The sequence below is a fragment of the Sciurus vulgaris genome (assembly GCF_902686455.1).
Source record: "Sciurus vulgaris genome assembly, chromosome: 9".
Taxonomy (NCBI): domain Eukaryota; kingdom Metazoa; phylum Chordata; class Mammalia; order Rodentia; family Sciuridae; genus Sciurus; species Sciurus vulgaris.
The window spans coordinates 56,837,779-56,849,934 of NC_136469.1; the positions used below are offsets into that span (position 1 = coordinate 56,837,779).

Below are 12,156 nucleotides of genomic sequence, written 5' to 3' on the forward strand. Positions count from 1 at the left end.
TTCCCCAAATCCTCGCCACCACCTGTTGTTGCTTGTGTTCTTGATAATCGCCATTGTAATTGGGGTGAGATGGAATCTTAGGGTGATTTTGATTTGCATTTCTCTTATTACTAGAGATGTTGAACATTTTTCCATATGTTTGTTGATTGCTTGTACCTCTTCTTCTGTGAAGTGTCTATTCATTTCCTTAGCCCATTTGTCCATTGGATTATTTGCATTCTTGGTGTAGAGTTTTTTGAGTTCTTTATAGATTCTGGAGATTAGTGCTCTATCGGAAGTATGATTGACAAAGATTTTCTCCCACTCTGTTGGCTCTTTCTTCTCATTGCTGATAGTTTCCTTTGCTGAGAGAAACTTTTTAGTTTGAATCTATCCCAGTTATTGATTCTTGCTTTTATTTCTTGTGCTATGGGAGTCCTGTTAAGGAAGTCTGGTCCTAAGCCGACGTGTTGAAGATCTGGACCTACTTTTCCTTCTATAATTTGCAGGGTTTCTGGTCTGTTTCCGAGGTCCTTAATCCATTGTGAGTTGAGTTTTGTGCATGGTGAGAGATATGGGTTTAGTTTCATTCTGTTGCATGTGGTTTTCCAGTTTTCCCAGCACCATTTGTTGAAGAGGCTATCTTTTCTCCATTGCATATTTTTGGCCCCTTTGTCTAGTATGAGAAAATTGTATTTATTTGGGTTTGTATCCATGTCCTCTATTCTGTACCATTGATCTACCTTTCTATTGTGGTACCAATACCATGCCGTTTTTGTTACTATTGCTTTGTAGTAGAGTTGAAGATCTGGTATTGCGATACCCCCTGTTTCACTCTTCCTGCTAAGGATTGCTTTAGCTCTTCTGGGTTTCTTATTCTTCCAGATGAATTTCATAATTGCTTGCTCTATTTCTGTAAGGTACGTCATTGAGATTTTAATTGAAATTACATTGAATCTGTATAGCACTGTAGGTAGTATGGTCATTTTGACAATATTAATTTTACCTATCCAAGAACATGGGAGATCTTTCCATCTTCGAAGGTTTTCTTTAATTTCTTTCTTTAATGTACTGTAGTTCTCATTGTAGAGGTCTTTCACCTCTTTTGTGAGAATGATTCCCAAGTATTTTATTTTTTTCGAGGCTGTTGTGAATGGGGTAATTTTCCTGATTATTCTTTCCAAGGATTCATCACTTATGTATAAAAATGCTTTAGATTTATGTGCATTGATCTTATATTCCACTACTTTACTGAATTCACTTATGAGTTCTAAAAGTTTTCTGGTGGAAATTCCTGGTTCCTCTAAGTATATAATCATATCATCAGCAAATAGGGATAGTTTGAGTTCTTCTTTTCCAATTCGTATCCCTTTAATTTCTTTGGTTTGTCTAATTGCTCTGGCTAGAGTCTCAAGGACAATATTGAATAGAAGTGGTGAAGGAGGGCATCCCTGCCTTTTTCCAGTTTTTAGGGGGAATGTTTTCAGTTTTTCACCATTTAGAATGATATTAGCCTTGGGGTTAGCATAGATGGCCTTTACAATTTTTAGGAAAGTTCCCACTATCCCTATTTTTTCTAGTGTTTTGAGCATGAAGGGGTGCTGTATTTTATCAAATGCTTTTTCTGCATCGATTGAAATAATCATGTGATTCTTGACTTTAAGTCTATTGATATGGTGAATGACATTTATTGATTTCCTGATGTTGAACCAACCTTGCATCCCTGGGATGAAACCCACTTGATCATGATACACTATCTTTAATATGTTTTTGTATGCGATTTGCTAAAATTTTGTTGAGAGTTTTTGCATCGATGTTCATTAAGGATATTGGTCTGAAATTTTCTTTCCTTGATGTGTCTCTGTCTAGTTTAGGTATCAGGGTGATATTGGCTTCATAGAATGAGTTTGGGAGCGTTCCCTCCTCTTCTATTTTATGGAATACTTTGAGAAGTATTGGAATGAGCTCTTCTTTAAAAATTTTGTAGAACTCGGCTGAGAACCCATCTGGTCCCGGACTTTTCTTTGTTGGTAGGCTTTTGATGACCTCTTCTATTTCATTGCTTAAAATTGATTTATTTAAGTTGTGTATGTCCTCCTCGTTCAGTTTAGGTAATTCATATGTCTCTAGAAACTTGTTGATGTCTTCAAGGTTTTCTGTTTTGTTGGACAATAGATTTTCAAAATTGCTTCTAATTATGTTTTGTATTTCACTCATGTCTGTTGTGATATTTCCTTGTTCATTCCGAATTTTAGTAATTTGAGTTTTCTCCCTCTTTCTCTTTGTTAGTGTGGCTAAGGGTTTATCAATTTTGTTTAGTTTTTCAAAGAACCAACTATTTATTTTGTTAATTTTTCCAATTGTTTCTTTTGTTTCAATTTCATTGATTTCGGCTCTGATTTTAACTATTTCCTGTTCTACTACTTTTGGTGCTGTTCTGTTCTTCTTTTTCTAGGGCTTTGAGCTGTAGCATTAGGTCGTTTATTTGTTGAGTTTTACTTCTTTATTAAATGCGCTCCATGAAATAAATTTCCCTCTAAGTACTGCTTTCATAGTGTCCCAGAGATTTTGATATGATGTTTCTTTGTTCTCATTTACCTCTAAGAAATTTTTAATTTCCTTCCTAATATCTTCTGTTATCTATTCATCATATAACAGCATATTGTTTAATCTCCAGATGTTGGAATAGTTTTTGTTTTTTACTCTTTCATTTATTTCTAACTTCAATCCATTATGATCTGATAGAATACAAGGTAGTATCTGTATCCTCTTGTATTTGCTAACATTAGCTTTGTGGCATATATATGGTCTATTTTAGAGAAGGATCCATGTGCTGCTGAGAAGAAATTTTATTCGCTCTTGGTTGGATGGTATAGTCTATAAATGTCCGTTAAGTCTAAATTATTGATTGTGTTATTGAGATCTATGTTTCTTTGTTCAATTTTTTGTTTTGAAGGTCTGTCCAGTGGTGAGAGAGGCGTGTTAAAATCACCTAGGATTATTGTGTTATGGTCTATTTGGTTTCTGAAATTGAGAAGGATTTGTTTGACATACATGGATGAGCCACTGTTTGGGGCATAGATGTTTATGATTGTTATATCTTGCTGATTTATGCTTCCCTTAAGCAGTATGAAATGTCCTTCTTTATCCCTTCTGACTAACTTTGGCTTGAAGTCCACATTATCTGAAATGAGGATGTATACTCCAGCTTTTTTGCTGAGTCCATGCGCATGGTATGTTTTTCCCCATCCTTTCACCTTTAATCTATGGGTATCTTTTTCTATGAGGTGAGTCTCTTGCAGGCAACATATTGTTGGATCTTTCTTTTTAATCCAATCTGCAGTCTATGTCTTTTGATTGATGAATTCAGGCCATTAACATTCAGAGTTATTATTGAGATACGATTTGGTTTCCCGGTCATTTGGTGCATTTTTAAAATTTTATTTATTTATTTATTCGACACACTTGGTTCCTCCTTTTTTTGACAATTCCTTTAGGATAATTCCTCCCTTTGCTGATTTGCTTCTTTGTTTTTCATCTGAATCTCATGGAATATTTTGCTGACAGTGTTCTGTAATTTTGGCTTTCTTTTTGTAAATTTTTTAGCTTTTGCTTATCATAGAAGGATTTTATTTTATCGTCAAATTTGAAGGTGATTTTTGCTGGGTATAAGGTTCTTGGTTGGCATCCATTTTCTTTCAGAGCTTGAAAAATGTTGTTCCAGGCCCTTCTAGCTTTTACGGGCTAGATTGAAAAATCTGCTGATATCCATATTGGTTTTCCCCTGAATGTAATTTGGTTCTTTTCTCTCACAGCCTTTAAAATTCTGTCTTTATTTTGTATGTTAGGTATTTTCATTATAATGTGCCTTGGTGTGGATCTGTTGTAATTTTGTGTATTTCGCATCCTATAAGCCTCTTGAACTTGATTTTCCATTTCATTCTTCAGATTTGGGAAATTTTCTGATAGTATTTCATTGAATAGATTGTTCATTCCTTTGGTTTTTTTCTCTAAGCCTTCCTCAATCCCAATAATTCTTAAATTTGGCCTTTTCATGATATTCCATAGTTCTTGTAGATTCTGTTCATGATTTCTTACCATCTTCTCTGTTTGTTTAACTTTGTTTTCAAGATTAAATATTTTGTCTTCAATGTCTGAGGTTCTTGCTTCCAGGTGTTCTATCCTATTGGATATGCTTTCTATGGAGTTCTTAATTTGGTTTATTGTTTCCTTCATGTCAAGGATTTCTGTTTGGTTTTTTTTTCATTATCTCTAACTCTTTATTGAAATGATCTTTTGCTTCCTGTATTTGCTCTTTTAACTGTTGATTGGTGCGACCATTCAATGCCTGCATTTGCTCTTTCATCTCCTCCTTCAATGCCTGCATTTGTTCTTTCATCTCATCGTTTGCTTCTCTGATCATTTTAATTATGTACATTCTGAACTCCTTTTCTGTCATTTCTTCTGCCATGCTGTCATTGGGTTTTATTGATGTAACATCTAGATTTTTGGGGGGCATTTTCTTCCCTTGTTTTCTCATATTGTTCATGTATCAGTGGACCTCTGAGATATTGCAGATTTCTTGTATTGACTTATAATGACCCTGAAGATTTCTAGTATATCCCCTCTTAGCCTTCAGTAGGCTGAAGTCTTGGAGGAAGTTAATAATGCGGTGCTCCACAAGGAAGCTGCCTCTCTAGGGGTGGTGGCCTTCAGGTGGGGTATATTCCCTGCTAGTGGGCAGAGGTGCTTCCACTTGTTGACCAATGGTCATCCAAAGGGGAACTAGGCTGCGGGCTGAGGCAAGGCCTGTTTTTGCCTGAGTCTCTAGTTTTACCGTCCTTGTGGGGAAACCTCACCCGGCAGGGAAGACTCACCCGGTGGGGAGGTCTCGTTGGTCAGTTCCCCTCCTAGAGGTTCCCCTCAATTTACAGCTACCGCCTGGGCTGGGCTGCCTTCCTCTGCATAGTTCCCAGGGGCCCGGCCCTACCTCCTGGGCCTGGGAGCCTCACCCTTCTCAGATGAATCTCCTTAGGCTGCCCCTCCTCAGAGAATCTGCCCGCAGTCCTGGAACCTTCGCTCCGCCCCTAAGTGTGTCTCTGTGCGGCTCTTCCACCAAGAAGCCTCCTAGGTCCTGGGACCCCGTTCTAATCGCCTGGCTATGCGTCCCCTTCTCTGAGCAGCCACCTGGAGCCCCGTACAATTGCTCCAAGTCCCAGCAACCCGCCGCACGCCTATTCCTCCAGACAGCCACCCGGTGTTCCATTGCGGTCACTAGGAGTCCATGCAAGTAACTGCGTGCCTCCTCCTCCCGCCAACCGCCTGTAGCCCTGGGCAGTCACTCCGAGTCCAAGTGACCCACCCCGTTCCTCCTCCTCCTCCAGGTAGCCCCCTGGGTGTTCAGGAGCGGTCACTCTGAGTTGCTCTGCGTTGCTCTGAGTCCACGTGACCCGCTGCACACCTCCTCCGGGCAGCCGCCCGGTGTTCAGGAGCGGTCGCTTTGAGTCCAAACAACTCACCACTCGCCTCCTCCTCTGAGCAGCCGCCTGGATTCCAACGCAGTCACTGTGAGCCCAAGCGACCTGCCGCGCTCCTCCTCCTCTTCCTCCTCCGGGCCGGCCCCGGTGTTCAGGAAAGGTCGCTTTGAGTCCAGATAGCTCGCCACGCAGCTCCTCTCTGGCAACCGCCCGTAGCTCTGGTATAGTCACTCCGAATCCAAGCGGCCACGCTTGTCCTCCTCCTCCTCCGGGCAGGCCCTGGTGTGCAGGAGTGGTTGCTCTGAGTCCAAACAGCTCGCCGAGCAGCTCCTCCTCTGGCAACCGCCTGTAGCTCTGGTGCAGTTGCTCCGAGTACAACAGCCTTGCTGCGCTGCTCCTCCTCCTCCTCCTCCTCCTCCTCCTCCTCCTCCTCCTCTGGGCAGGCCCCAGTGTTCAGGGGTGGTCGCTCTGAGTCCAAACAGCTCTCCTTGCAGCCCCTCCTCTGGGCCGCTGCCCGGAGCCCCAGTGGTTGCTCTGAGTCCAAGTGCTGTGCTGAGCAGCCTCCTCTACGATACTCCCAGTTGTCCGAGTTCACTGTTCCAGTGGGGGGAGGGGTGTCTCGCCAGGCAGCTCTACTTCACAAAGTTCCCTGCGTTCCGGGACTACCGCCCCATCCGGTACGCCTCCCCAATGGGAGAGAGTCACCCGGCTGCTTTGAGTTGGTCCCAAGTCTCTCAATTTCTCCTCTTTTGAATCCTGAGTCCTGGAGCAACATGAAATGCAGCCACTGTCTAATCTGCCATCTTGAAAAACTTCATTTTTGTTTTTTGACATGATTTGGTTTCTCCTTTATTTGGCTATTCCTTTAGGCTAGTTCCTCCCATTGCGGATTTGCATCGTTGTTTTTCATCTCTTCCTCATGGAATATTTTGCTGAGAATGTTCTGTAATGCCAGCTTTCTTTTTGTAAATTCCTTTAGCTTTTGTTTATTATGGAAGGATCTTATCTCATCGTCAAATCTGAAAGTAAGTTTTGCTGGGTATAAGATTCTTGGTTGGCATCTGTTTTCTTTCAGGGTTTGGTAAATGTTGTTCCAGGCCCTTCTAGCTTTTAGGGTCTGGATTGAAAAAAATTTGCTGATATTCTTATTGGTTTCCCCCTGAATGTAATTTGATTCTTTTCTCTTGCGGCCTTTAAAATTCTGTCTTTATTTTGTATATTAGGTATTTTCATTATAATGTGCCTTGGTGTGGGTCTGTTGTAATTTTGTATATTTGGAGTCCTATAAGCCTCTTGAACTTGATTTTCCATTTCATTCTTCAGATTTGGGAAATTTTCTGATATTATTTCATTGAATAGATTGTTCATTCCTTTGGTTTGTTTCTCTAAGCCTTCCTCAATCCCAATAATTCTTAAATTTGCCTTTTTATGATATCCCATAATTCTTGTAGATTCTGTTCATGATTTCCTACCATCTTCTCTGTTTGGTCAACTTTGTTTTCAAGATTAAATATTTTGTCTTCACTATCTGAGGTTCTGTCTTCCAGGTGTTCTATCCTATTGGTTATGCTTTCTATGGAGTTTTTAACTTGGTTTATTGTTTCCTTCATTTCAAGGATTTCTGTTTTTTTTTTTCAGTATTTCTAACTCTTTATTGAAATGATCTCTTGCTTCCCATATTTGCTCTTTTAACTGTTGATTGGTGCAATCATTTAATGCCTGCATTTGCTCTTTCATCTCCTCCTTCAATGCCTGCATTTGCTCTTTCATCTCCTCGTTTGCTTCTCTGATTGTTTTAATTATGTACATTCTGAACTCCCTTTCTGACATTTCTTCTGCTGTGCTGTCATTGGGTTTTATTGATATAGTATCTAGTTTTGTTTCGGACATTTTCTTCCCTTGTTTTCTCATATTGGTCTGATGTCAGTGGGACTCTGTGATATTGCAGATTTCCTCTATTGGCTTATAGTGTCCCTGTAGATTTCCAGTGTATCACCTCCCAGCCTTCAGTAGCCTGAAGTCTTGGAGTAACTTGATAATGCAGTGCTTCCGAAGAAAGCTGCCCCTGGCCCACTACTGGTTCCAGGGAGAGAGACCTGGAGAGGTCTCTGGCTGCCCTGCCCTGGTCCCAGAGGCTGCTTGCGGGTCGGAGGTCTCCACTGGCTTGGGGACTTGTGGCTGGCTCTGTGTAGAAAGGCTCTCACTGGGTGGTCTGCTCCAAGAAGCTAGCCTAGAAAGGTGCTTCCCGCCGGAGGGAGCCGGGCTGCCTGGGGACCCTGGTTGCCGTGTCCTGGTCTCTGAAGCAACCTGCGGGCAGGCCTGTGCTCGCCGCATGCTGGCTCAGGGACTTGGAGCTGGTTCTGTGCAGAAAGCCTCTCACTGGGGGACCTGCTCTGAGAAGCCGGAGAATCTGGCCCTGTGGGAGGAGCCCACCGCTGGAGTGCTTAGGGCTGCCTGGGGGAGACTCTAGCTGCCCTGCCCTATTCTAATGAGCCGCCCGAATCTGGGCTAGCCGCCTGGGCCGAGCTTCACCGGGTGAGGGAGACTCACCCCGTGGTTCTATTTTAGTCCGAGTCTCTCAATGCCTCCCCTTCTTGAATCCTGGGTTCTGGAGCGACTGGAGATGCAGTCACCCTCTAGTCCACCATCTTGGATCGCCCCCTACTTTTTTCAATAGCTCTTCAAATCTAGGCATGCTCCATTTCTATTACTTGGTCTCGAATTCAGTCATTTCTCACATGAAATACTGTCCTGGTCACTTAACTGATATCCCTGCAGTCTCACTTGCCTTCTTCTTATTGGTTGTTCACAGAGCATTTAGAATATCCTTTTCAGAAAAAAATGATCACAACACTCTTCTTCTTAAAACTTGTCCACAGATCGCCTTGTCTTTAGGCCAAAGTTCGTACTTCTCAGCTCTGTGACCTGAACCTACTTCTCTAGTCTTTTCCCCATCAATTTCCATTGCTGTCTCTTTGTCTCCTGGAATATATCATGTTGACTTCCACGTCTGCACAAGGTTTTCCTTCTCAAAGGAATGCTTCTACTTCCCTTTCTCCTAATCACCAGAGATAAAAGGCACTCACCTTTCAGGTCTCCAAATAAAAGTTAATTTGTTATCCAAGGACACTTGTCTTGATCCCTGTTAGCCCACGAACTTCCTGGCCAGCCATTGGTCCATTGTTATTAGCCCATGAAATTCTACTACTTAAGAATAGCTCCCTCTCCATGCTTTCTCTCTCCTCCTGGCTTTCATTCTCTCTCCTCCTCACTCTTGCATGCAAGCGCTCTCTCTCTCTCTCTCTCTCTCTCTCTCTCTCTCTTCCTCTCTCTCTCTCTCTCACACCCTGCAGGAAGACACTCTGCCTGTCCGCTTAATAAAATCTCTTGCATGAGTTCCCACGTCCTGAGTGGTTTCTGGGCACTTTCAATCCCCCACTCTGCAACTTCTGGCAGAAGTTTTCCTTTTTCCTTTTTAAAACTCATTATGCTTGTTGTTGTTAACTTGATGCCTGCATTTTTTACTTCTCTGTGGACATTTTAAGCAGAAGGCTGTGTTCATGTTATACATTTATGTATCCCAGTGAAAACTCCCATTGGAAAAAGTTAAGTGAATAAGGGTGACTTGAAGGTCTCAAGGGGGAAAATAAGACTATAAGACTATTAGTCTGATAAGATGTTGACTGTTTGGCTCACCTCCTCCTCCCTATTGCCAGTGAAAAAATTATACACATAGACTTACAAACTCTCAAATATATATCCCCAAGTTGGTTTTCATTTCAAATTTGAAAATCTGATACATAAGTTGTGAATTTAGATAGATGCAGATATGTTTTAGTTCTTTGTTTTTATCTGTGATGGACACAAACTTACCTTTGTCTTAAATACAGAGGTAAGGACATAATCCTTAAACAAGAAGTTTGGCCAAACCCTTAGGCTCTGTTCTGCAAACGCCTCCACTTAGAAGGTTCTTAGTGTTTCCTCAGCTGCTTGTTCCTTTTCAAAAGCTCTCACCTTTTAATTAACTGTTTTTAAAATAATTTTTTTCTTTTATGAAGCAGAAATTAGGGTTTGGGATATAGCTCAGTGTAAGACCCAGCATATGCAAGATCCTGGGTTCCATCCCCAGCACCACAAAAACAAACAAACAAACAAATAGTAAAAAAGATTATTTAAAAAAGTAGAAATTACAAAAATTCTCTGGAAAAGGTTTTATTACGAGAACCATTTTTTTACTTTTCTATAGGAACCTTTATAACTTTGTAATATGGAAATTGAGTGTCATAATGGGAGAGATAGATAGCCAAGCTGATAAGATCAAATGAGATATTTGTCTTGGCCTCCTGTGTCTACATCTAAAATTTGGACTGATCAATTTAGGGCTCTGTGTTCAGAAACAATGACTTCTGAATTTACACTTAAGGAGATAGGGTTCTATGTGTCTAACTAGAATTTCTTTTAAACTGTTCATTTTGTTTTTATCTTTTTTTTCTTTTTGGTCCGGGTGATTGAACCCCGGGGTGCTTAATCACTGAGCCACATCCTCAACCCTTTTTTGTGTTTTATGTAGAGACAGGGTCTCGCTGAGTTGCTGAGGCTGGCTTTGAATTTGAGATTCTCCTGTCTCAGCCTCCTGAGCCACTGGGATTACAGGCATGAGCCACTGTGCCCAGCCTTGTTTTTAATCTTTCAATATCATTACTTATTCTTTATAGTTATTACACTTAATAAAGTGGTTATGTCCAGAGATCTTTTGAAGGCATTTATAAAAGGTAACTGTGGTGTTGCCTCAGTGTAGATCCTTTGAAGAATACATGTACAATTCTTTTTTTTTTTTTAATATTTTTTAGATGTTGATAGACCTTTATTTTATTCATTTATTTATATGTGGTGCTGAGAATCAAACCCAGTGCCTGACACATACTAGGCAAGTGTGCTCCACCACTGAGCCCCCACAACCGCAACCCCAAATGTACAACTCTTAATAGGTGGATTTTATGTTAGAAAAATTTCTGCTAAATAAATTTAGCAGTTAAAATTATGTTACATAGGTTGGTGTATTGATTATTGTAATAGTTATCTATTCTGTGCAACAAATTACACCAGAATTTTTCATCTTAAAACATTCGTTATCACAGTTTACGTTTACTAGGAACCTGACCCTGGTGGCAGGTTGCCTCTGGCTTAAAGTCTCTCCTGAGATTGTAGTCAAGCTGCCACCTAGCTAGGCTGTAGGCATCTCAAGCCTTGATGGGGGCGAGGCTCATCATGGTTATTGGCAGGTCTCAGATTGGATTCCCAGCACTCACATGGGTCTCTCCACAGAGCTGTTTCCTGATATGACCACTGACTTTTTTCCTTGACCAAAAGAGCTCAGCACAAAAGGCTCAGTTTTTTATAACCTAATTGTGAATATTATATCACCTCTGCTATATGCATTTAAAAAAATGTTAGGGCTGGGGAGATGGCTCAGTCAGTAGAGTGCTTGCCTTGCAAGCCCAAGGCCCTGGGTTCCATCCCTAGCACCACACACACACACACACAAAAAGGTTTTTAGTGGTAGATGGACACAATACCTTTATTTTATTTATTTATTTTTATGCGGTACTGAGGATCAAACCCAGTGCCTCGCTAAGCAAGCATTCTACCACTGATCCACAACCCCAGCCCTGCTATATTCTCTTGGTTGGAAGTGTTTTTTGAGAGGGAAGGGATTATACAAGGGTACAGACATCAGAAGAGGAAAATTGTGGGCTGCTGCAGAGAAATTGTGTGTGTCCACTTACACATGTGCGTGCACGCGCGCGTGCCCCCCCCCCACACACATTGTTATGGACTGAATTGTGCCCCCTCAATTTACATGTTGAATTCCTAACCCCCAGTACCTCAGAATATAACTGTATTTGGAGATGAAATTTTTAAAGAGGCGATTAAGTTAAAATGAAGTGGCTAGAATGGCCCCTAATCTAATATGACTTATGTTGTAAGAAGAAGAAATTTGGACAACAGAGAGAGTCATCAGGGATGCTTAAGCATAGAAAAAGACTATGTGAGGATACATCGAGAAGGTGGTTAGGGGAGAGAGACCTCATAAGAAACTAAACCTGACACCTTGATCTTGGGCTTTTGGCTTTCACAACTGTGAGAAGATGAATTTCATTTGATAAAACCACTTAGTCTGTGGTATTTTGTTATGGCAGCTTTAGCAAATTGATATGCATATACTTTTATAATATTTTAAAGGAAAATGTTTTTCATAATGTTTAGATTTTACAGTAACCAGAATGTATCTTCTTTTTTTCCCCTTTAAATCACAGGAACAGTGTTCCTTTAGTTGGGACTGGGGGCCTTCCTTTCCTACCCAGGGAATCTGGAAAGATGTTAGAATTGAAGCCTATAATATTTGTCATCTGAATGACTTCACATTTGTCCCAATGTATGGTAAGTTAAGAATTGTAATTTCTTGCTTTTGTGTCTTCTCCTCCATGTTATAAATATTGAGTTTGTCATTTGAATATATATTTTTCAGACTTAATTTTTTTAAAAAACACTGGGCACAGCCAATTTATAAATGTAAGAAGTCGATACAAACTGACTTGTCAGAAAAATTGACAATATCAAGCAGGCAGGTAGCATATTTTGCAAAAAAAGGAAGGAAAAAAATGAAGAGCATCTCCAATGCCTCCTAAGCTATGTCTTC

The 12,156-nt window shown here is 40.9% G+C and overlaps 1 protein-coding gene across 3 annotated transcripts in view; it reads left to right on the top strand.

Annotated features, from left to right (window-relative positions):
* Positions 1 to 12,156, top strand: part of MANBA (mannosidase beta) — a 120,344-nt gene that overhangs the window by 23,746 nt on the left and 84,442 nt on the right. For all 3 annotated transcript variants that reach the window (XR_013766329.1, XM_079154683.1, XM_079154682.1), the window contains exon 5: positions 11,774 to 11,897. Coding sequence is in view for 2 of the 3 variants with exons in the window: in XM_079154683.1 (XP_079010809.1) it covers positions 11,774 to 11,897 (124 nt within the window). In the remaining variant the exon portion in view is untranslated. The remainder of the gene's footprint in view (positions 1 to 11,773; positions 11,898 to 12,156) is intronic.